We start from the raw sequence: 25,900 nt of genomic DNA, 5'->3' as shown, positions 1-25,900 counted from the left end.
AATAAATTAAACTTTGGTGAAATATCATGAGTAGAACTAACTAGTGTTTGAATTTTTTTCGTAGTATTTTAAATATGATGGAATGCAGATAAATATAGGCAGGATTTTTTTTCTCCTACAACGTTTAAGAGAGAAGGAAGCTTTCAATCAACAACCAAATTATGACTTGCTCCAATCTTCTCATTCTTGCCCTGTTGCCCTGGGTTGGTATCTGGTCACATAACATACAGTAAAATTTTTCAAGATGAAAGGAGTGCACGACAGGTGGATTTTTCATTTTCTAAAGGAGACCCAGGAACTTTCATAAATAAAACGCTGAATTTCTGTGAAAGTTACTACCCTATTCATTTTAGACAAACTTGACTAAATGGAAATTTAGCATAAATGAAAAACTCTTGAAATAGATTTTTATGGAAATTCTAGAAACCTATTATTATAGTAGTTCTAACATATTTTGCTATTTTATTCTACACACAAATAATTATATCACTCCACCTGGCTGAACTGTAGCATTGGAGGATGGAGTAAGATGAATGAATATGTGTTTTTTGTTATAACATCACTTGGGTCTTTTTATTCAGCTGAAATATAAACAAATGTTTATAGTCAATGATCTAATAAAGACCAAAATATACCGTGAATTTCGCATACAGAGAATAAACAGTTTTGATTTGAATGGCTAATAAATAGTAAGAGCAAAAATTAAATGGGAGAAAACACAGATGATTATCAAGGTTTGGTAGGATAAAATATGAAAAATGTTTATTGCACATTTTAACACATCTATAAATTGCCAAAACTAGAGGTTTTCAAGGTTCATATGAAGAATAGAGTCTTTCTCTGACATCCTGTTATTCTCTGTCATAGTACCTTATTCTTTCTCTTCATAGCATTTAATACAATTTATGATTATGTTGTGCTTATGTACATATTTACTGCCTGTTTCCCCACCCTATAACATTACTCATTCATTCAACAGGTAACTTCTGAGCACCTACTCAGTGAATGAGTAACAATCTGCTTCAACTATGTAAACCACACTCAACTCAAGCATATTTGCTTTTTTATGAGTGCTGCCTAGATGTACTAGCCTATCATAACTGTTATCTTTGCTAATGCTATGATGCCAATAATGTATATTTCCCTTAAATTATATAACACTTGTCTTTCTATTGCCTCATAGTAAACATCTAAAGTTCAGGTTTCAGAGGTCTATAAAAATGAATAGGGAAGGAAAGTGGAGATATATTCTCTCTTCTACTTCCTTTTTGCTATTTCTCTTTTCTACATTCTTCTAAAAGCAGATAGGAAGGAGAAAAGAAGGAAATCAGTGGGCTGTACTGGATTTGCCTAGGACCTCCAAACTATTGATAGTATTTTAATTTCACCTCATCCACAGATGAGGATGCACTCAGGATAAAGACATCATATAGGATTTCAGCGGCCCACTGTTGCCACCAGAATGCTAAGCTAAACTGCAAAGTTTGTCTTTGGACCCTCTCACCTCCCACTCTAAATCACCTCCTGTTTCCTGCCTTTATACCATCCCCTATAGCCCACACCCAAGGTGCCCAGTGTGCTCAAGTTGACTTTTGGCTATCCAGTGTTGACCACCTCACTCATGTCTTACTCCTGCCTCAGTAAAAATTCCCATTTCTAGCATGTACCTATTCTTTTCCTATAGATGTTCATGTGATATTAAATAACTCTAAGACGTGAATATAACTAATAGGCATAACTCTTGTCAGGGGTGGGAGGAAGTTGTTAAAATGAATCACTAGGGAGAAGAGTTGTGGGGTTTTTTTTGCTGCACGTATGGGGGAAGAGATTTTTTAGCTGAATACTTTCTGTTCCTTTAGTAAGTATCAGGAGAAAAATAACAAACTACGTAGAACTAGCATTATAACCATATACCTACCTCAGGACAACCATCATCTAGTCAGATCTGCCAAGGTCTTTGTTCAGTAGAATGATACACTGCTACAAAAGATTCCTGCACTGTCACTTCATCATTAACCTAGGCTGATGATTTTATTACCAAAGTAAATCTTGCTTTTTATTTCAAATACAGACAACTCTGCTTACTACGGTCCTTTCACATGGTCACTATCTTTTATCTAATCCATGCAGACTCTTCAGCCCAAGAACTGGAATAGTCATATAAATAAAGTCAATTACACTCATAATCCACAGAGAAAGATAAAAGTAGAAAGCAAGCAAGGGATTGGGCTGTTCTCTTTAGAATAGCATGTCCCCTGAGACATAGGCTATTCTTCCTAAGGATTTGTGGGATTTCTCCTACAGTGTGGCTTCATGAAGTTCTAAGTTTTAGTAACTTCCAGAATAAGAAGACATACCCAAAGTCAAATAAATCCAGGCGTTTAAAAATAACTCACATATAGTTCCTACCCTGCTCTCTCTCTTCCCACAAAAGAGCTGCCATTGTAGCTCAGTGTAATATAATAAAGAAAGAAGAAAAAGAAAAAGAAAAACCTTGAATGATTTTACACAATCTCTGAGTTCACATGAAGGAAAGAAAGTACCAGAAGAATGGACCTGACTCCTGAGACAGCGAGTTTGGCTTACCCCTCAAATCTAAAACTACCTTTCTCTCACCTTGACTGAATGATTTTTGCTAAAATAAATTTTGTTATATTGTCCCAAATGTTACCAAAGACCTGAGTTAAAAAGCACATCTTTAAAAATTGTTATTTAATCATCAGGGTGAATCATCTTACTTTTCTCCTACTACCTAGCTGAGACAGTTTTGCTAAGAGAATAAGAATTCCGATTAGGGGGAGGGGGGAAGGCAGGTAGTTTTGGAGCATGGAGCATTTTGAGAGATATAAAAAGTCTGGGTAAGATGATAAACTGGCAGGTAGAAGAGGGAAGGAAAAGAAGACTGGAACTAAATTTACTGAGAATTTACTCTGTGCCAGGTACCATGTTAGGAACTTATGCATTATCATCCGTATTTTACAGTAGAAACCCATACTTAGATTAAATCATTCTTCCAAAGGTCATACAGCTAGTAAAAGTGCAGATCTCAGATGTGAACCAAAGACAGTTTAACCACAAAACTCTAAAAGAGGTTAAGTACCAAAACAAATAGGACCAGCCCCTGCCTGAGATAAGGAAGAAAAAATTCCCTTCTGACTAGTTTCTTAATTGGTCCAAAGGACCTATAAGCCAGACTATATATCCCAGCTATGTTACAGATCAAATGAATTTTTATAGTTTGTGAGCATAAACAGATTCAGAATTACAGATAAATGTTTTCAAGTCCCAAATATTTTTGTCCCAAAATTTCAAAAATACTCCTACTCTCAGTTTAGAAATTGGTTTAATTTAACCCAAACACAAATGATTTGTGGATCATGAGCTATACCAGATTATCTGTTTCAGTTTTCATAACCATATTTACTCAGCTTGAATATGCAACTATTTGATTAATGATATCTTATACAGCACTTATTAGTGCCAGACCCATGGAGTTTAATATTTTCTGTTCCTGTCCCTACTTAATTCACAGTCTAGAAGGAGACATTGTTTCATAAAAATATCTATAAAAATGTGATAAATGCTATTAGGCATGTATAAAGTATTATGAGAAAACAAAAAGAAAATTTAGGGTATGGTACTACTAATATCTGACTCTCATTCACAGACACACACCTCCAGTATGCTGGCTTTGCATAAGAAGGGGTAGCAGGGAGCGGGATATGAACATAAATATGTATTTTCTTATACTTTCAAAAGGAAATGCTGGAAGGACAGGCCAGAAACTAATTAAAATGATTGCTAATTAGGAGTGGGGCGGGAGGATGGGTTGGAGGGGACAGAATGAAAGCGAGGCTTCTCTGAGTAAATCTTTTCTTCTAAAAAATAATTTTTGACTTTTGTGACATGTTTTACATATTTACAAAATAAATCAACAAAGAAAAAACCAACTCCTGTCCTTCCACCCATGCCATTAAAACAAACCAAATTCAACAACACAGTAACAAACCAGAAGTTTCTTAGGGGGGATTCCTTCTGCAGTGTTCTTTAAGACCTGAATTCCCAAGTCTTGGTAGTAGAGGTCATAAGAGGCACACTATCTAAATGTGTCCAGTGTAAACAAACCTTTCCCTACAGAACTTAAGAGAGATTACTCGTGAAGTGGTGGAATTTTACAGCACACAAGGACAGCCACTGCTTTGGTTTATAGCTTTATTCAATTCTACATATCTTTGTTGTCTTTTTAATCCTCCCCAAATCATAAGTTTTTCTTCCATTACTTCAAAGAGCAGGATAAGTGAAATAAGTCTTATCTAGATATATCCTTATAAGCTTTTGTAATACAAAGAAGAAAAAGAAGATCCCAAAAGGCCCTGCTAATGTGAGGATGTGATTCCCTCCCTAGCTCTGGAAAATACCTGTCTATATCTTAACAATTCTCTCCCTTTTATTTTTTTAGATGACCTAAAAAATTTTAGATAAAATTCAAATAACAAAATTCACCACTTTAACAATTTTGAAGTGGACACATTCAGTGGCTTTTAGTATACGCACAGGCTGTGCAACAATTACCACTATCTAATTCCAGAACACGTTCATCACCCCCAAAAAGAAGCTCTGTACCCCTTAAGCAGTCACTCCCTTTTATTTTGTAAGTCTCTTTTCCTGAGGTTCTTAATAATACAACTTTGGACCTCCGATTATTCTTTTATAGTTTTAAACTTTTTCTTCCTGTTTTTATTTTTTTGCTCTGTATTCTGGGAGACCTTTTTTTTTTTTAAACTATTTAAAAAAAACTTTATTGAAGTATAGTTGATTTACGATGTTGTGTTAATTTCTTCTGTAGAGCAAAGTGACTCAGTTATACATATATATATGTTCTTTTTCATATTCTTTTCCGTTATGGTTTGTCAGGATATTGAACATAGTTCCCTGTGCTATAGAGTAGGACCTTGTTTATCCATCCTATATATAATAGTTTGCCTCTGCTAATCCCAAACTCCCATTCCGTCCCTCCCCTACCCCTCCTCCCCCTTGGCAACCACAACTCTGTTCTCTATATCTGTAGGTGTGTTTTTGTTTCATAGATATGTTGATTTGTATCGTATCTTAGATTCCACATATAAGTGATATCATATGGTATTTGTCTTTCTGGGAGACTTTCTTTTTTTTAAAATAAATTTATTTATTTATTTATTTATGGCTGCGTTGGGTCTTTGTTGCTGCAGGTGGGCTTTCTCTAATTGCATTGAGCAGGGGCTACTCTTCATTGTGGTGTGTGGGCTTCTTATTGTGGTGGCTTCTCTTGTTGTGGAGCATGGGCTCTAGGTGCACGGGCTTCAGTAGTTGTGGCTCATGGGCTCAGTAGTTGTGGCTTGCGGGCTCTAGAGCGCAGGCTCAGTAGTTGTGGCGCAAGGGCTTAGTTGCTCCGCGGACTGTGGGATCTTCCTGGACCAGGTCTCGAACCCGGGTCCCCTGCATTGGCAGGTGAATTCTTAACCACTGTGCCATCAGGGAAGTCCGAGACTTTCTTGATTATATTTTCTAGTCCTTTTATTGAAAACAACTTTAAAAAAATTTTAGTAATGTTTCAATTTCAAAGAGCTTTTTCTGTATCTTTCTTTTTCAAAACATTTTACTGTTTTATTATTCTGGGTATATTAATAAGATAATTGAAAACATTTTCTTCTGTTTCTTAAGTCACCTCTCTTTCCTGTAGGACAAATTTTTGTTAGTTTTTTTTTTTTTTTAATTTCTTTCATGCTGCTGGTTTTCCCCATTTTCTGAAAGATCCTTGGTTGTCCGTTCATTTAGGGTAGTACGATAGGGAAACTGTCCTTTGCAAAAGGGAAATGCTAGAAGGATAATTCATAACTATTTAAAATGGTTACTAATAAGGGGTGTAGAGCAGGGAAGACTAAGACAAGTGTATTACTTTAGTGTGAGTATGTGGGGAAGCAAACTATAAGGCTGCAGAACCCTGAATTCTAGTATGAAAAAGAATTATTTTGGAGCATCAACATTCACACTAAACGCCTCAGCTTTCTCCAAACATTTGGTTCAATTTCCTTCTGGAAGAACTCTGTGGTGTTTACATGGGGGAAAATGCGGACCGCATGAGTGGAGGTGGCGGTGGGAGGAAGGTAGGGACACAGTGGACCAGTGGGAGCAGTCTCTCATTTGCAGTCATTCAATTAGTCTTGTTTTCAGCACTTCTCACTTCTGCCATCTCTGTCCCTGAGTCTTCTTTGGAGTTCTTTTGGGCTGGTCCAGTTTCTACCCTAGTGTTCTCCAGGCTGCCGCTTCTTGGCTTGTTTCTTCTTCAACCCACTCCCATCTACTTTCCAACTTCCAGAAATTTCTGGAAATGTCTTGTTTATTGGTGACTCAACCATTTGCTTCTCTGTGTTGATTTGGTACTTTTTATTTCAATGGACTCTCAAATGCTGACCTCTAGTCCACCATCTTGAAGTAGTACTTTTAAGGAAAGGGAAAAATTTGACTTTCTATAGAAATGTACAGAAATACAATAGGACCAGTCAGTTCTATTTTCTTTCATCTTTTCATAGTGCTTGTTATCTATGACTATCTAGATAAACACTAAGTACTTCTCTGATATTTAACAGAATTTTCATGATTATGGGTTCTTAACTTATCATTTGTAGAACTTTCTATGTTCTGGTATTGCATGTTTCTGGGGGAGAATTCCACTGTTTTCATTAGAATTCCAAGGGGTCTATAACCTAAAATGAATGCACTCTCTCAAACAGTGTTACAGGGTAAAAATCCCCATTCCACGATGCTATGTTTGAGTTTTGATCTTAAATTGCAGGTGTTTAAATCACACAAAAAAATTAAAGTTTAAGAATAATTTTGAGGTTTTTTAAAAACCCCAAGGCAATCAGTAAACAAAATGGATGTATAATGTGTCAGCTAGAAGTGGGAGTTTTTTGGGGCTTCCCTGGTGGCGCAGTGGTTGAGAATCTGCCTGCCAATGCAGGGGACACGGGTTCGAGCCCTGGTCTGGGAAGATCCCACATGCCGCGGAGCAGCTGGGCCCGTGAGCCATAATTACTGAGCTTGCGTGTCTGGAGCCTGTGCTCCGCAACAAGAGAGGCCACGATAGTGAGAGGCCCGCGCACCGCGATGAAGAGTGGCCCCCACTTGCCGCAACTAGAGAAAGCCCTCACACAGAAACGAAGACCCAACACAGCCATAAATAAATAAATGAATAAATTAAAAAAAAAAAAAAAGAAGTGGGAGTTTTTTTAGGAACACATCCAAATGCATTATGTGTTATTCAGTTGCTTAACAAGTAACAGAAAGACCTCACTCAGGGCTTTACTGCTCTTGTACAGCAGCTGAGGGTGCTAAGAAATGGGGATGCCAGATAATTTCCCAAACTTATGACCTGGATAGCTACTTGGAATATAGCCATTCAGGTAAAATGTCAAGTTTTACACTAGAAGACCCAGCTACTAAATTATAGGAGACCTAGATGTTGAGTTAAGATTAGGCTAAAAAGTAACAAAGAAGGGGAGGAACTGATTGAAATATTAGCCAAGAGTGTCAGTGTCTCCACAAAATAAAACTACAAGATGTTAATTCTGGTTCTTTAAGACAGGTTTTGCTGAAGCTGCCTATATCAATTTTTGGGTTCTAAGCAAACCCAAAAATTGGTCATATGGCACTTCATATACTAATTCAGGTAATTGTTTTATATGTATTTTAACAATAAGTAAAAATAAAAAAACCCACTAACATGGCAAGAAGAGCTGTGTGGATAACAATGTATGATTTTAACCTCTCTTAATTAAATATTAATATTTGTTCAAAATAGGAAAATATAAATATGTGTGCATTGTTAAAGAAAAAAAATTCAATGACACTTATTAAAACATGGTAAAGAAGACTTTAATAAAGGTGGGGGGAAGCTGTCAAGATCGGTATAGGGAAGCCTTGTTGAAAACAGGCCAGGGTGATGAGACATCACCTGGGAATAACCCATCAAATATTGAGAATGGAGGTTCTGTTAAATTGGTTTGGCAAGGTTCTTCCTAAAACTAGATTTTACAAGGAAGTACAGAGGTGGGCTTGGGAGACAGCTCAGGAGACTGACAAAGGTTTGGTCAAGCAAAGAATCTTTGTTAGCATTTACAGTTAATGGCCACAATGAAGGTCAGCCATACAGTATGTTATACATATTATAGTAGTGCCTAAAACCTGGGCTATAAGTCGCTTTGGTTGGAATACCTTACGTGAAAGAAAAGCTAATGCTCATTGATGAATTAAATCCATGTGGTTTTGCTTGGTTCGATAAACTGAAGGTAAACTTTTTTTCTGTTAACACCTTCAGGACACAGGGAACAACATTTGAAGATTAATGATTACCATATAATTTTTTTTTGGGGCCGCGCTATGCGGCATGTGGGATGTGAGATCTTAGTTCCCCGACCAGGGATCGAACCCATGACTCCTGCAATGGAAGTGTGGAGTCTTAACTACTGGATCGCCAGGGAAGTCCCTGATTACCATATAATTTTATATGTATAAACTATTTAGCTGACTGAACTGAATGTACCCTGGAAGATATATATCTGAATGAATCTTATTTGTCTATTTTCATTTGCTTTGTTCAGACTATCACCAGAAAGATTTCAGTTACTCAAAGGTTATAGTTCATTGTGGTTTTACTATAAAATTTTATAAACCAAAGAAACGCCCAATTACCTACCTAAGCGATGAAATCCAAAGGTGAATCTTTTGGTTGGTGATTTTGAAGATAGCCACAAAGCAAGCAGGGTCAGTATGATGGCACTTAGGTCAGTTAACATATGAAGTGCATCTGTCATGATTGCTAGGCTATTTGCAATGTATCCACCTTAGAGTAAGGGTGACAGGAAAGAAGGAATAAGTTGATTAAAATAATAAACATAAGCAATCAAACCAAAAATATGCAGCATCCTACAAAACATGAACTTCTAACTAAAGTTAACTAAATACTTATCCTATTGCAATTAAGTCAAGGTATCCTGAAATTTTATGCAAAACATTAACTATGCATATATTGTTTTCTGGTGAAGATGTCCATTTCCAGGAACAGATTCTCTGAGGAGTAAATGACCTTAAAAAAGTTAAGAGCCACTAAATGGGGGCTGACACAAAGAGAAGTTTTGTGTTTTAGCAATGCAGCTTTTACTCAACCTACTAATTCTACTATTAGTGAAATTAATAACTGCCATATCTAAATATTACAATAAAGCTGAATAAAAGGTAGGTATTCACTTATTTGGGCGGGTTTGAACATAAACTGAAGAAATTCACAAAATGTTCATTCGTTCAAAACAAAAGATAAGAATTAACTGATTCTCTTAGATATAAACAGCAATGTCTCCTAATAGAGGGATAAAAGATGGTATTTAGAATACAATTTTTTGTATTAGTTTTCCAGTGTTATGTATTATTATACATAATAATAATGTGTATATTTCATATATGTGGGTATGTGTGTATATGTATATTTATGTATTTTATATATGTGTGTATATATATACATAATATATATAGAATACGTGTACATATATACATATATATGTATTTATTTATGACCATTATGGTCAACCAATTTTCCTAGCACCATAGAATAAGTTTTTATAATATAATACAGGGTATTCAAACTTTTATGTATATCAGAATCACCTGGAAGTTTTGTTAAACTATAGACTTCTTGACCCCACTCCCAGAACTTCTAATTCAGTAGGTCTAGATGGGGCCTGACAGTTTACATTTCTAACATGTTCCCAGGTGATGTTGATGCTTCTGGTCTTGGAACCACACTGAGAATTACTGTTATAATGTATAGCAGAACTTCATGATCAGGATGTTGTGACACATAAGTGTGCTGAGCTGTTGATTCCCCTATTCCTGGGATGGGTATGCAGAGCCAAGAGCAGCAGGAGAACTGGGGCTGGTGATCTTGTAGTCACATCCATTTACTCCAGTGTGCTCTATAGAAATATCATTTTTTATATATTCCCTTATGTGAAAAAGCTGGAATCACTGACAGAAAATACAGCTTGGCGGTTAATAACATGGGGCTTTGAAATCTCAGAGACTGAGAAAGTTACTTACCATTTTTGAGCTTCAGTTTACTCATCTATAAAATAAGGATAATACCCTAAAGCCACACTGTGCAATAAAACTGAGATGATGGAAATGTTCTATCTGCGCTGGCCAATGGAGCAGCCACTAGTCACAGGTGGCTTTTGAGAATTTGAAATACGGCTAGTGCAACTAAGGAATTGAATTTACTTAATTTTTGTTAACCTGAAGAGCCACATGTGATGATCACCAGCAAAAACAGCAGAGTAAGGACCTATGAAAATCATCTCCTCCATAAAAGTCGAAAGGACATGGGCAAAAATTGTCCAAATCAGCATTCTGAAAACTATGGAAATTAAAGACTGATACAGGTAGCATTTATTCAAGGAAAAAGGCTGAATCTTGGTAAGAAGCTCACTAGCTCTGTGGCATTTTAACTTGCCTTATACCCAATCTCCCCCTCTTCAGTTCTATGGTAGCCTTGAAAACTAACAAGCAGCAACCACAGTGAAAACCTCAGTCTGGCAGCCACTGCAAGGAATAGGATGGCGTTAGAGCTCCTTAAAAGCTCCATTGCCAGGAAATTGTCATTATTTGACCTGTCTGATGGTTCCCTGGGAGACTATACTTGCAAGGCTCTTTTTATTTGACTTGACTTGGAGCTTGGCCTTGGTGCAAACCCCGGTCAGTGTTTGTCAAAAACAATCAGAGGCAATTGTTTAATAACACAGCAGCTGCCTGAAGCAATAATAAGTGTGTATCCTGTGTTCTGAAATTTTACAATGATGTACCTGGTGTGGGATTATTTTCATCCAATTTGGGCTTTTATTGACTCTTTTTTTTAATTTATTTTATTTATTTTTTGGCTGTGTTGGGTCTTCGTTGCTGTGCATGGGCTTTCTCTAGTTGCAGAGAGTGGGGGCTGCGCTTCGTTGCAGTGCACAGGCTTCTCATTGCGGTGGCTTCTCTTGATGCAGAGCACAGGCTCTAGGTGTGCGGGCTTCAGTTGTTGTGGTGCACGGGCTTAGTAGTTGTGGCTTGTGGGCTCTAGAGCACAGGCTCAAGAGTTGTGGCGCCTGGGCTTAGTTGCTCTGTGGCATGTGGGATCTTCCCAGACTAGGGCTCGAACCTGTGTCCCTGGCATTGGCAGGTAGATTCTTAACCACTGCACCACCAGGGAAGCCCTATTGACTCTTTCTATCTGGATTGTATACCCTTCAGTTCTGGGGAAATTTCTTTTTCTTTTTTTTTTTTTTAGAAAGGATTCTCTTTTTTTTTTTAAAAAAATTTATTTATTTATTTGGTTGCGCCAGGTCTTAGTTGCAGCAGGCGGACTCCTTAGTTGCGGCATGTGGGCTTCTTAGTTGTGGCATGCAAACTCTTAGTTGTGGCATGCATGTGGGATCTATTTCCCTGACCAGGGATCAAACCTGGGCCCCTGCATTGGGAGCGTGGAGTCTTAACCACTGCGCCACCAGGGAAGTCCCTGGGGAAATTTCTTTTATTTATTTATTTATTTATTTATTTATATTTTTGGCTGTGTTGGGTCTTCGTTTCTGTGCGAGGGCTTTCTCTAGTTGCGGTGAGTGGGGGCCGCTCTTCATCGCGGTGCGCAGGCCTCTCACTATCGCGGCCTCTCTTGTTGCAGAGCACAGGCTCCAGACGCGCAGGCTAATTGTGGCGCACGGGCTTAGTTGCTCCGCGGCATGTGGGATCTTCCCAGACCACGGCTCGAACCCATGTCCCCTGCATTGGCAGCCAGATTCTCAACCACTGCGCCACCAGGGAAGCCCCCGGAAATTTCTTAAACTATGTTGTTGATAACTTCTTTCCATCTGCTTTCTCTATTCCCCAGACTCTTATTATTTGTAATTTGAACTAATATACTAATTTTCTTGCCTTTTTTTCTCCTATTATCTTCTCTTTTTGCTATATTCTGTGAGAGATGACCTTAATTCACCTTCTAATTTGTTTGGAGTTAAAAATTTTTTTAAATGTTTGTATTATTCAAAAGCACTTTTTTCTACTCTGAATTTCTTTTAAAAAGTAGCCTATTCTTGTTTCACGGATTCATGATCTTATTTTATCTCTGTGGATACTTATTGTATTATTATACTATTATATCTGACTGGCTCTTAAATAGGTTTTAATGAACTTTCCTTATTTTAGCCTTCCTCTTTACCCACACTTATAGGGGTACCTGGTACAACCAATTCTGGGCCTGCTTAGGATTCTCTAGTGTACTTCTCAATTGTAGTCCTTTGGGTCAAAAGTATCAGCATCTCCTGGGAACTTGTTAGAAAATTCTCAGGCCCTACCCTACCCCAGACCTACTTAATTAGAAACTCTGTTCCAGCAATTTGTGTTTTAATAAGTTATCTAGGTGTTTCTGATGCATTAGTGTAAACTAGATTGGTTCTTGGCTTTCCCCACTGCTTGTTTAGGAGTTGGCTTTCTTGGGTCAAGTCAGTTACCTCTTTTACCTGATTCCTTTCTAGTTTGTGTTGCTAGAGTCTCCTCTCCAGTTTTCCCCATCTGTGTGGAGATATATATAAATATATATTCCATATATATATGTGGATATATATTTACATGTATATGTATATATATGTGTGTGTGTATATATATGTGTGTGTGTGTATTTTTTAAATCCTTTTATTGTAGTTTAAGAGAGTACAACTAGATGCATGAGTTCATTTGCCATCTTTACCTGGAAGTCTATTTGCATTCATTCTTTAAGCTTTTTCATTCCCAATAAAATGCAGCTGTTAAAGCAATCAATAACTGTTACTAAATCCAAAGGATATTTTAGTTCTCATCTTATCAGCCCTCTCAGCAGCTTTCACTTACTTATTTCCATTTTGAAATACTCTTTTCTTCAGTTCTGGGATACCCATTTGCCTTCTGCCTGACTTATAAAGTTGTAGTTCCTCAAAACTGGGGCTCTCTAGATAATTTTTTCTATTGCTATGGCATTACATACTGTTTCTCTCTCTGCCTTGACCTCCCTTCTGAATGGCAGACTTATATATAACAGCTCACTAGACATCTTTACTTGTCTATTTCACATACATATGATACTTAACATGCCTAAAACAACCCTTGAGCCCATGCTTAAATCCTGCCCTGTATTTTCTCCCTGGTTCATAACTGACATACATTTCCATACGCTCAGCTGCTTAGGTAAGAAATTTCAGAATCATTCCTGATACTGCTCTCCCATCAACTCTCACATTCAAACCATTAGCCATTTTGCCATTGTTACCTCTAGAATGTTTCTCAATCAGTACATTTTTCTCCATCCACTCTAGTTCAAGCCATAATCATTTTTTGTCTGGACCTCTGCAAAAGTATACTTGCTTCCACTCTTGTACCCTCCAATCCACTCTCCATATAAGCGTCAGAGTAATCTTTTAAAAAGATAAATCCCATCATGTCAATCTCCACTCCAAAGCAGTCACTGGCTCCCCATTGTACTTAGAATTAAAGACTGAACTCATTTAATATGGTCTATCATGACCTCCCTGGTCTGGTCCCCCTGTCTCTTTCCCTCTTACTACATTCTGGCTAATCTGGTCTTTTTAGATCCTCTTAAAGAATTGAAGGTTTTAGGAGTTTTGAACTTGGTGTTCTCTTTGGTCGAAAAAATCTTCCTCCATTCCCTTTGCTCAAATAACTCCTAATATTCTTTTTTTGGTTTAACTGTATGTGGCTTATACATAAACCATGTCCTGCTGGTTACTATGTCTTATAGTATCTTGTTCTTTTTTTTCATAGTACTTAAGACCATTTGAATTTTAAATTTACTTGTGTGTTTAATACCTGTGTCCTCCACTACAGGAAGATATGATGTCCTCCAAACATTAGATTGTTTTAGATAGTAGGGAGCATAACTTTTGTTCTCCATTGTATATAGTAAGTACTCAAAAAGTACTTGCTGAATGGAAAGAATTGACTTTGCCTAAGGTCTCAGAGCAAATCCAAGATTCAAAATCAAGTTTCCCCTTTCAGATCTTTAAAATACTTCATTTTAAAAATTACTCCATACTTCCTACATAAGATGCTTTATTTCTAAGTGCTTTTGACACACTTTAATAAATGCTCTACTGTATACAATTTAATTCTATGTAACATTCTGAATAATATTGTTAATGTCTATTCTAAGTACTAGCATCTCTACAGTGTTTAACAAAAGATTTTCATATTTGAAAATAAAGTTAGTATTTGAAAGGAAATACTTATTGTAGCTTTCACAAAACATCATTTACCAAGTAAGAGATTTAAATAATGGTAAGTCAGGACAATTATATCTTAGTAATTTTTAGAGGTGTAAACTCTAATTTTAAGGGGGAAATTGTGATTAATGTGATTTTAACTTCAAATATTAAATATTAACTTCAAGAATCACTAAGTCTGAATGACTCAATATTCTAACTGTGAATTTGGGCAAGTCATTGACTCTTTTTTTAAATAAATTTATTTATTTATTTATTTATGGCTGCATTGGGTCTTCGTTGCTGCACGCAGGCTTTCTCTAGTTGTGGCGAGCGGGCTTCTCATTGTGGTGGCTTCTCTTGTTGCGAGCACGGGCTCTAGGCGCACGGCCTTTAGGCGCATGGGCTTCAGTAGTTGTGGTTCACGGGCTCTAGAGCGCAGGCTCAGTAGTTGTGGCGCACGGGCTTAGCTGCTCTGCAGCATGTGGGATCTTCCCGGACTGGGGCTTGAAGCCATGTTCCCTGCATTGGCAGGCGGATTCCCAACCACTGAGCCACCAGGGAAGCCCCAAGTCATTGACTCTTAATCTGCTGACCATGCCTTATCTGATCTCAGCTTCACTTCTGTCTTTAATTTCTTCATAGCTTAAACATTTATAATTCTCTAACAGCAATTATTAATTAATTAAACAAAATTTTATTGAGTGTTTACTCTGTGCTAGTCATTGTGCTAGGTGCTGGTAATTCAGCTTATATTTCAGTGGACACTGATATTAAACAAGTGAATATACAAACAAGATAATCTCAGGTGCTGAGGGCTTTTAAAGTTGGGGAAGGAACAGGGGAGAAAAGAGGCTGACTTTAGGCAGTTGGAAAGGTCTCTAAGAGGTATCTTTTGAGATGAACATGAATGACAAGAAGACAGCCAAGAGAAGATTTGGGAAAAGGCAGTCCATACAAAGCAGTGCTTTTAAAATTGCAGGCCGTGACCCATTTGTAGACCATGAAATCAATTAAGTGGGCTGGGACCATAATTGAAAAAACAGTAGAACACATCACATGAAGTAAAATTTTTGTTTTAGTTATTCATATATTTATACAAATGTATATGTGTGTGTACATACCTACATACATATGCATGCATGCCTACACGGGTCACAATGTTAAGTGTATTTCTTACTATAGCGAAGTCAAAAAAGTTTGAAAGCCAGAGGCAGAGAAACCACTCAGTCTGAAGGTCTTATGGGCAGGAAAAGAGCTTTGTGAGTCATAGGGAGAAAGAAGGCCAGCATGGCTGAAGCGAGCACTGGCGAGAAGTGGTATGAAAAGAGGTAGGAAATGTATATAATTTTCCTGCACATAACCTCCAGCCAGCATCTTAAATCTGGACTGCCACCTTTGTTCTTGTCATGGTTCATCATTAAGAGAACAGAGGAGGGAATTCCCTGGTGGTCCAGTGGTTAGGACTCTGCATTTTCACTGCCGAGGGGCCGGGTTCAGTCACTGATTCGGGAACTAGGATCCCAGAAGCCACGTGGTGTGGCCAAAAAAAAAAAAAAAAAGAGAACACAGGAGAATAATCTCCCTGCTTTGATGTCACTTTATCAACTGTCACTAAAAGAAGTTAGCAGTCATACTAATGTGACTCTGAAATTAATATCTAAACTGAGCATGTATTTTATAATAAGATTGCATTACTTGAATAATTAAAAAATGAAAAATAAAACCAAGTTCTATAAAACCCAGGGGAGCCTTCTGGCCTTCAGAGCCTCCTTATAATGAAAAATGGTGAGGTTAGTTAGCATTATTTAGCTTTGCAAATTTCTTGAATATAAATACAAAAGGAAATAGTTAAGAGACCACTTAATTCAAATGTAGAGGGAAAAAAATCAAGACTATGGGACTGTACATGTAGCTCTTCAATTACCCACTTAAGTGTCCTCATAATTTATTAATATTTAACCTCTGGGCCCTCCGATCTCTTAAAAAAGAAAAAGGTGGTTCAGTAAGGTCCCTTCATACTGTAAAATTTTATGATTCTAAATAATTTTAGAATCATTTACTATTTTAAACATTGCAAAAATTAACCTGGTGTTTTATCAGATTTTTTTTTTAAAGAGGAAGTTACATGATATATAATGAAGATAATGTCCTTAACTTTACAGTAGATGACACAGTGTTTGGAGAATTAGAAGAAAAGGTCAGAGTTATCTTTGGAAGTTTGTTGTACCTACGTTGATCTGCACTTTGTAACCGTGAGGACCTTTTCACATCACCAGATCAGTATATTGATAAATAACAAGCTTCCTAAAAAGAAAGTTTAAGCGCCAGGTTATGTGTAACTACAGCTTGACAAAGACTCTCCAGGCAAGGTAAATGGAAAGTGAGTTGGCAACACAACTCACCTACAAGTTCTCCAATCATGAAAAGCAAGTAAAGAACGGCAGCAATGGTCAATCTGGTTTTCACCTTTCTTTGCTTCAGCAACTCTCTCTGTTTGCTGCAGCTGTCACAGGGGTCCACCTTCAAACTCAGCTGACTGTTGGTCAAAGGTAAGTCCTGGTCCAGCAAGGAATCATCGTCGGCCTGGAGGGCCGGGTGCGCCCCGTTAACAGGCCTTTCCGGGGTTTCAGAACCATCGTCGGCCACCACAACTCGAAGTTTGTTAAACCGAGAAAGCCCCTCATCCCCCACCTCGTCCGAGAAGTCAAAGGCGCTGGTGTCATTTAAAAACAGCGGCGCATCATCCTTCCTCAGCAGAGATTTGAGGCGCTTCCACACGCCGGATCCGGCCATGGCAGAGGCTGAGCGGCCGCGGCGCCGAACGGCTCGGTGCAGGCGGACAGCCGGCGGCTCCTACTTCACCCGAGTGCCAGTTCCCGATGGCACTGCCGCGCGTCCCTCCCCATCCTGTAGAAAACGAAACTCAGTATAAATTAAAGGCGCCCCGACAAAGCCCACAAGTTCCGAAGCCCGGGGCGGCGGGGGAGCCGGGGCTCCGAAAGGGGGGAGCGCTCTACCTGGGGCGCCGCCGCGGTGCCGCCGCTCATCTCCCCGCCCCCGGCCGGCTCGGCGGGGCCGGCACGCACAGCTCTGCCCGGGGCAGCGGGGCAGCGGGGCCGTCCTCGCGCCTGCGGCGCCCACAGCTCCAGGCCGGCTCCCCGGGTCTGACAGGTTCGGTGTCGGGAGCCCGCGGCCGCCGCCCCTCCCCGCCCTGCGCGAGGCCGCGCGCGTGCGCCGGAGCAGCCGCGGGCGAGGCGCGCGAGGGAGGGGTCGGCACGAGGACACGCAGGCCCTGCGCGCTGGGCTGGGGCGCCTGCGAGGGACGGGACAGGGGCGCCCCTCGTCCCGCTCCTGGATGCGGATCCCGCGGGCGCGCCTCTGCCCGGGGGACACTCACAGGCGAAGCCCCTGTCTCCCGCGCGGCCCTTCCACTTCCCGAGGCTGCGAGGCATGAGCGGATGGAGCTGGAGTCCGCGGGCTAAGTGGGTAGATTCGAGTGGTCCCGCCCACCCGGGGCTGGGCGTTGCTGCCGGGAGTTCGCTCCACCGAAGGAGGGCCTAGAGAATCCTGGGCTGGGATTTGGGTTTCGGATGCTCGGCAGAAAACGAATTTAGCGTTTTCTTTTAAGTGGGTTGCTGAGCCGCTTTTGTCTCCTCGAATCGCTGCCTCTCTGGCAAATTGGCAGAATTTGCTGCACAGTCAGGTCAGCTTGGAGGGGGCAAGGCTTGTGGTCGTCAGCAGTTCTGTGTCCTGCGTTATATTACTGTTTTTTTCAGCAAATGTGTGTTGTCCTCTGTGTGCTCACCGCCAGGTTCCTTTTGCCTCCAAGGTATTTACAGTATGGACTAAACCCCAGCACAGAAAATCTAGTAGAGGTATCTGTACTGGCCGTTGGTTTTGTTTAACAACAAGATTTAAAAAGAATTAAGTTTTTAGTAGTAGCTTCTGATTTAGATCTACATTCTCAGGACAAAATGAAGTGACCGTAAGCCCCCCCCCTCCCGCTTCTCCGGCGATTCCCTGGATGGGTCTTAGGGGATTCGGAGGCCTTAAAATTATGTGCAAAATTTTGTGGGTATATGTATTTCCTTGAGTAAGTCCCTTAGCTTTCATCATATTCTCAAATGGGCACTCAAGATTTAAAACAACAGCAACACTGTTAGGAGAACTCATAGATCAAGCCTCTAGCTTCTACTTGGAGTTGAATTACAGTGCAAACTCCCATTTATCCAATGTTTATCAATGTATTTTGACAACAGTCTACATGAATTACCAAATTTCAAGTTACAAAAAATACAATAGAAAGTCATATGAAACATCATTTTCCTCTGAAGATCCGGATGATACTTTAGAATCTTGCATGTCTCTGGTGCAAGAGCAGCAACTGTTTTTGGAATCCAGGGCAGTCCATCACTTTTGAATGCCCACAATATTCCTGGAGAGCTGCAGCCATGGGGGTCAGGTCTAGGGAACTGGGGGTCAGAGATCCCCTAGTTCCCTAGAACCAGAATACTCAATGACCAGGGGACCCAGGTCATTATCGACAGAAGGGAGAAAGTTTCCTGAATGTTGCTTTCTTAATTCCAAATATCTTAATCCACCCAGATTGGGAGTAGTTTATTTGTTGTTTTTACTTTTAGTTTGTTATATTGCCTGAAATTCTACTAATGAGAGATACAAATGAATAGAGCAAGTATTTCAGGAATGTGATCACTCTTTAGTATACATTTTGCAAATGAGATTCCATTTAAGGAATGGGGATAGATGTTTTTAAAGCAAGATGAGGCAAGAGCATGGATTTTGGGGGGTATTTACAGTAAACTCTGCAGCTCTGCACCCCGGTTTATTTTTACTATTTTGTGTACTGAGTACCTAGAGAGAGTAATGGGAGGACAACAAAAACTATAGGGTATTTTAAGGTATGTCCACAAATTCTGTGATATGCTTCCCATCAATAGGTAGAGCTTAATTCCCCTTCCCATTGAGTGTGGGCTGCTCTTAATGTATAACTTGTGGCTCATTATGAACAGAATATGGGTGAAGTGACAGTGTGTGACTTACAAGACTAGGTTATAAAAGGCATTGCAGCTACCTTCTTGTTCTCACTCTTGGATCACTGGTACCTAGGGAAGCCAGAGCTATCATGTCATGAGGAACTCAAGCAGCCCTGTGGAAAGGCTCACATGATGAGGAACTGAGGCCTCCTACCAACAGCCATATGAGTGAGCCATATTGGAAGTGAATCCTGCAGCCCCAGTAAAGCCTTCAGGTGACTGTAGCTTGGGTGATGCTGACTGAAACCTCATGAGAGGTCCTGAGCAGAATCACCCAGATAATCCATTCTCAGATGACCCACAGAGACTCTGAGATGATAAATGTTTATTGTTTTAATATGGTAAGTTTTGGAGTACTTCGTTACACAGCAATAGATGGCTAATATAGTCTATGTCAACTTTCCTCTGTACGAGGAAAGATACCTTTCTTAGTCTTTTATCACATGGGCTCTTGTTCCTAGGCCTGCCTTGGGCTAGTGGCATGGTTTCTATCATTGAACTTTAAAATGGGCTAAATAAATAGACTTCTGTGAATAGTCTTGGAATGTAACCACCATTTTCAACCTTATGTCTGTGTATTCAGAGTTTATAACAGTAGACAAACCAACTTTTGAAACACAACTGATTTATAAGCTGAGTACTGCCTGCAGTTCTGCTAGCTCTTGTTCAGTATGCCATTCTTTTATAAGAGACTTAATACTTCTTTTTAGTATGAAGAGCTTTTCTGCATGGGCAAATGGAAAAAGTTGTCAACGATTTAGGCTATCTCTTAACCAGGTAACCCATAATACACAGATTGTTTAGGTAATAACAGAGGCCTGTCATTTTAACTTCAGGACACATATCTTGGGGCAGTTAACTGGAATAGATGCAAAATACCCTATGTCAAAACCTGTTTTCTGGCCCAGATATCTCTTAGAACAAATGACAGTGCTAAAAATAATACTACAGCTAACATTTACTTAAGGCTTGTTTATGTGCCAGGCACTATGCAGGGGACCTGATTTATCTGAGCTCATTTAATCCTTACAACATCACTATGAAGAAGGTATTGATTCAAAGCATGGGTCTTGGAGTCAGACTGCTTGTGTTAGAATCCTGGCTTTACATCTGAGAGTCGTATAATTTCTGGCAAACTATTTAACCTCTTCGTGCTTCAATTTTCATACCTATGAAGTGGGGATGATAATGGTACCTGCTTCACAGGGCCATGATGAGGGTTAATGGATGTAAAGCACGTAAAACTTAGCATACCTAGTTCCTAGCACATAGTAAGTGCTCAATCAATGTCAGCTATTACTATTTTTTTAAGTAGGTGGAGACATGGAACCTCAGGGAGATTAAGTAACTTGGCCACAGTCGTGAAGCTAGCAAACAGAGCAGGAACTCAGTTCCCGATCAGTTTGGTTTCAGAGCTCAAGCTCTTAACCATCACTCTACACTGTCCCTCTCGGTTTCTTTCTGCATAAAAATGGAATGATCTGCAAAAAAGCATCTAGACTTCTTGTGGTATGTCAGGAGAGATCCCTGTTTCATATATGAAAGATTTGCCAGCACCTGGAGACCTCTGCATTGTCCGGTGAAATCCCTCTTGGGAATGGAGGGAAAAAAAGTGGAAAAGTTTTTTTAAAACTGAAATGTGGAAAAGGTGCTTCATCTACTTAGTTGACAGGTTCAAATGCTGTATATTCCGCATCATGAGAACTCCTTTCTCCATTGGAATATGTGGCGATAGGAGGTTCCCATAGGATGATTTTGGAATGTGTTCCCTTATCTTTTTCAGGAGGGGATGAAAGCTGTTGGGTGGGCATGAACGAGGGTTAGTGATGTGATACATCACTGCGGTGAACGGTGAACGTAATCATTTCTTCTTTCTGTGGGTTACTCTAGTAACAGAGAGGCTGGAGATTCAGTTTAACCCCTCCTCCAGGGAAGAAGAAGAAATACCAGAAATAGATTGCCTGAGGACAGGCAGTTGCCTTCTTGGACGGGGAGGAGATAAAGGAGAAGATCTCTGGCCCTGGAGACCATCTACCCTGTCACCAACCTGTGAGCCAAAACCTACACTTAGTCAAGTTCATTGTTTTCATATCTTTGTTTTTGTCTTTGCTTAGTGTTTAAATTAAACATTCCCATGGATTTCTCTAACCAATCTGGCTGAAATGAGAGGGAATAATGAGGTCCCAGCTGGGACGGTAATTTGAGAACTAAGCACACCAGTCTTGGAATCCGGAGGTGGCGGCTGGGCTGAGGGAGCTTGAAGTTGAGGGTGGAACTTGTAGAGCCTGGTTCAGCTTATAATTTGGTCATTCATTCACTATGATCTCTAGCAGTGTACTATTGCTGAGCTTATTTTCTTGTGTGTTAACAGTGGAAAATATTTGTCCTACCTATTTCATAGGGACACTGTAAGAATCCAATGAGATTTTGTATGTGAAAGCGTCCCCTTACCTACTTCACTAGTGAGAACTGTTAAAGACCATGCCATCTGAACCAAACTGCAAAGCAGGGGTACAGACAAATGCTGGTCCTCAAATATCTTCCACTTGTGCCTGTCCCTTCTGAGGACTGCTACACTCCATCCTTGGTTTATTAATAACATGTTTTGACTCACTTAGACCTCTAGGTCACCACCACATACGTTTCACTGTTAAAATTCCTTTATTTCTATCCTAGGCTCTGTTTGTGTCCATAGCACCTAACGTCGTGCTCAGAGCAGGAACCCTGTAAATACACGTGGATTAATAGATGAAAATATTCTGGTTATAGAGAGCTCATTCATGACTTTAAATTCCCCTCTAACAAACATTTCTGTTTCTTTAAGCTGGTGTGTAAAGTCATTTGTAAGAAATTCTTATTGGTGAGGTCAATGTGTCTCATTATGATTAGAGATTATTGTTACACTAGTAGTCAGTTTGTGTTTATACTAGACTTATTTCAAAGAACATTATAACGTTTATGAATTAAGCTGGGACAGAGAAGCAACTGCAGACAAAGTGACTCTTTTGTGGCCTCTGACAACTGGTGGCTTTAAACAATGAAGGCCATTGTATAAGAACTCCCTCCCGGGGTTATTGTGAGGATTAATTAGATTAAAATCTACAAAATGCTTTGACTTTTTCCCAGAATTCTTTTATAAATAAAGATGGCTTTAATTTTTTTAAAAGTATCTTTATATTGGTCCTCCTAGAATCAAATGAAACAAGTTCACCTACTGTTTAACCCTCTGTACTCCCTGAAGCAAAAAGCCAGACTAAGCCAACCTAAATTACCTTTAATGGTTTTAAGCGGGCTACCAGTGCACACATGACTGAGCAGAATTTAGTACCCTAATCACAAAGATCCTTGGTGTATGATTTACATGACACAATAATGCCTTGTAATCACTATGCTACATGGTCATTAGATATAAGTTACTGCAATTATTACAGCTGTTTTATACTGAGCAACAAAGTTTTACTCTCCTCTTTGTTATTTATATTTTAATAACTCACATTCTGCTCATTTACAAATAGGGTTTCAGGCAGCCTTCCCTTTAGTAGTTCCTCCCTATCTTCAAACATTGCGAATGTTGAAAATTTTCCCTGATACCAGGTACTGTTCGATCCTCATTATTTACACAGACACACATACAGACACCAGATAAAAGACAGGAGTCCTAGATCCAATTCTCCAACAGTTGAGGTTCCTTGGGAACCCCTTTTCCTCAGTTTCTTGGTCTCCTTTGTCCCCAGTGACCCAGCCGGCCCATGCAGTCCCTTCCCCTGACCCAGAAGGAGCCACTCTGCACATTCTGGTTGACGGGCTTGAGGCAGCAGACTCTCTGGAGCAGGCCCACATGAGGTCTGGGGTACAGTAGGACAAGAGGCCTGTTGGGGGACTTCCCTGGCGGTCCAGTGGTTAAAACTCCGAGCTCCCAATGCAGGGGGCACGTGTTCCATCCCTGGTCGGGGAACTAAGATCCCACGTGCCACATGGCGTGGCCAAAAAAAAAAAAAAAAGACCTGTTGGGTAGACCACCCCAAAATGCGCCTCAATGGCATATTATTTATTTTGAATTAAATTTATGGCCAACAGAAGAAGGGACACTCTGAATCTTCTGTCTTCCTAAAAGCAGAAAATAAATCTCTCATGTGAAAGGTGCACTCCCTGCGTCTGGAGATAGGACACCTTGATCGCCAAAGACAGGGAATTTGGGCTGAGAAGACTATATAAACAAATCTTACTACTTCTTTAGCTTACTACCCTAAGCCCAAACTCTGTTTTGATTCTTCACTAATTGGGCACCCAGAACCTAAGTTTCTTTGTCCTGTCAATTCCTTACAAATTTGTTTGTCTAAAAAGTATAAAAGCTGCCTGCTTTGGCTACTTCTTAGGTCTCATTTCTATGGGTCCTCCATGGGCATGAATTAAAATTTGTTTCTTTTTCTCCGTTAATTTTATTATTAATCCAACCACACGAATTCAAGAGGGATAGAGAGGGAAATTTCCCCCTCCCCAATAGACCCATTGTAAATGGGGAACCCATCTGACAGGTGCCCAACTGTCCTGATTTGCTTGGGACAGAGGGGATTCCCAGGGCATGGGACTTTCGGTTTACTGGGATGAGTTTACCTCGCAGCGAGAACAGATTCTGGAACCCTGAATATTTAGATTCCTGAATGCTGGCTGTGTCTTTGCTGGGCTGGGAGAGTATCTTACTTGAGAAAGACACCTTATTCCTTTTGGGCCCGCAGCACACTGGGCTGGGTGTTCTCAGGGAACTCTGTGGATGTGACTCCTGTTACACTGAAATGGAGGAGATCAGAGGTGTCCAAGAGGGAGGCCAGCCACACCAGGTAGCGCCCCCAGTGACCCCGTTAGAGCCTCCAAGGTCCCAGGTCAGTTCGGTAAGCTTTGCAGCTGTGGAAACTACCCCTGAGGATTAGGCTGAAGCAATCGGTGTACGCCCTACTGCCCAGAGAGACTGAGGAAATTCCTGTGTGGCTGATAACTTAATTATCCTGAAGGATACACCTCTCCTGATGCCCCCTTCACAGGACCAGTGATATGAGAAATCAAGTTACCTTAGAGCTAGAGCAAAGGTGACAGGGAGTTTTATGTGATACTATTTCCAGGCCTCTTGGGCTCTCCTGGCCTCTTAAATGCTCCTGTTTTCCCGCTGGGGTGTTCTTCCTCATCCTCGGCGGCTGGCTAACTCCTGTTCAGCCTTCAAACCCTGTAGGTTCTGCCCAGTTTCCTACTTCTTTCCCTCCTTTCTCCTCTCTCTCCCTCCTCTCCCTCCCTCCCTCCCTCCTTCTCTTCTTCCTTTTCTTCTTTCCTCTTATTCAATAAATACTATTTGAATGCTTATCATATGCCAGTAATTAAACTATAAAGTTGAACAAGGCAAAGTCTAGCTGATAACCCATCCCGCAATAGTCCTGTATGCACACCACACATTCTAAATCTTTATCACTAATTTTTCCCGAGATTACATGCAGACTGTTGATATCTATATCTATATATAACAGTTAAGTGAAAGTGCAAAATAATATAGCCTTTCTTCTCAGTTGAATTTTAGTTTAGTTTTACTGAAATCACTCCCCGGGCCCCCATCCAGGGAAGTCGTCAGATAACCAACTCCATACACTGTATACTGATTCTTATAGTCTGGGGCAGGAAATTCACACAATATTACTCTAGCTGCCTTCAGTCCTTGCCATTGTGCTTAGTTCTGAGTTGTGACCTCACAGCTCAGAGCCCTGTCTTCATTTTATAAATAGTTTGGGTATTTTTATCCCAAAGTACATTACTTTGCACTTGTTCCTGCTAAAGATCATTTGTCAGTTGTCTGAACACATGCTCAGATTTATAGGCTTTTCTGACTAGACCAAGGACTGGCAAACTTATTCTGTAAAGGGCCAGATAATAAATAATTTTAGCTTTGCAGCAATACCCCAGTGTCGGTGGCACAGCTCTGCCGCCGTGTCGTGAAAGCAGCCATGGAGGATAGTAAACGAATGAGCAGGGCTGTGTTCCCATAAAACTTTATTTATGGACACCGAAATGTGAATTTCTTATAATTTTCATGTGTCACAAAGTATTAGTCTTCTTTTGATTTTTCCCAACCATTTAAAAACCATTCTTAGCTTGTGGGCTGCACAGAAATAGATGCTGGCTGGATTTGGCTCTTGGACTGTAGTTTGCTGACCCTGATCCAGACCCATCGCTAGTTAGAAGTGTTGTTAGGGGTTTTACTGCATACTCCCTCCACCTGATCACATACACATATCAGTGAGCCCCTTCCTAACACATGTGCTGGAGGATTCAGGCTGTTTACTTGTGTCCATCAATCCCTGCTTCCCAACATTCTATTAAGGCAGCCTAACTGTCCTCATATAGGTGGGGTGCAGCTGGGGTCCCAGAACCCACCAGAGTGCTCTGCTTGTGGCTGCCCAAGCCTCCCAGTGACTCCTGTGAACATGCATTGAACTTTTCAGAATGGAAATCTGACTGTGTCTCCACCGTCGTCTCACCCCCAGCTGA

General features: G+C 40.2%; 1 protein-coding gene across 2 annotated transcripts in view; it reads right to left on the bottom strand.

Moving 5' to 3' along the window:
• The window catches only part of SLC30A4 (solute carrier family 30 member 4), a 30,484-nt gene extending 12,698 nt beyond the window's left edge, over positions 1 to 17,786 (bottom strand). Inside the window, exons 1-3 of one of the 2 annotated variants that reach the window (XM_059913371.1) lie at positions 17,716 to 17,786; positions 16,721 to 17,225; positions 8,735 to 8,881 (exon numbers count right to left, since the gene is read on the bottom strand). In XM_059913371.1, coding sequence (XP_059769354.1) covers positions 8,735 to 8,881; positions 16,721 to 17,111 — 538 coding nt within the window. In that variant the 5' untranslated portion in view covers positions 17,112 to 17,225; positions 17,716 to 17,786. Of the gene's footprint in view, positions 1 to 8,734; positions 8,882 to 16,720; positions 17,226 to 17,335; positions 17,525 to 17,715 lie in introns of those variants that run through there. The other variant, XM_059913369.1, reaches the window with a different exon arrangement.
• Positions 17,787 to 25,900: the final 8,114 nt, after the last annotated feature.

Source organism: Balaenoptera ricei, chromosome 2, assembly GCF_028023285.1.
Source record: "Balaenoptera ricei isolate mBalRic1 chromosome 2, mBalRic1.hap2, whole genome shotgun sequence".
Lineage (NCBI taxonomy): Eukaryota > Metazoa > Chordata > Mammalia > Artiodactyla > Balaenopteridae > Balaenoptera > Balaenoptera ricei.
This window is presented reverse-complemented; position numbering and strand designations above follow the sequence as displayed.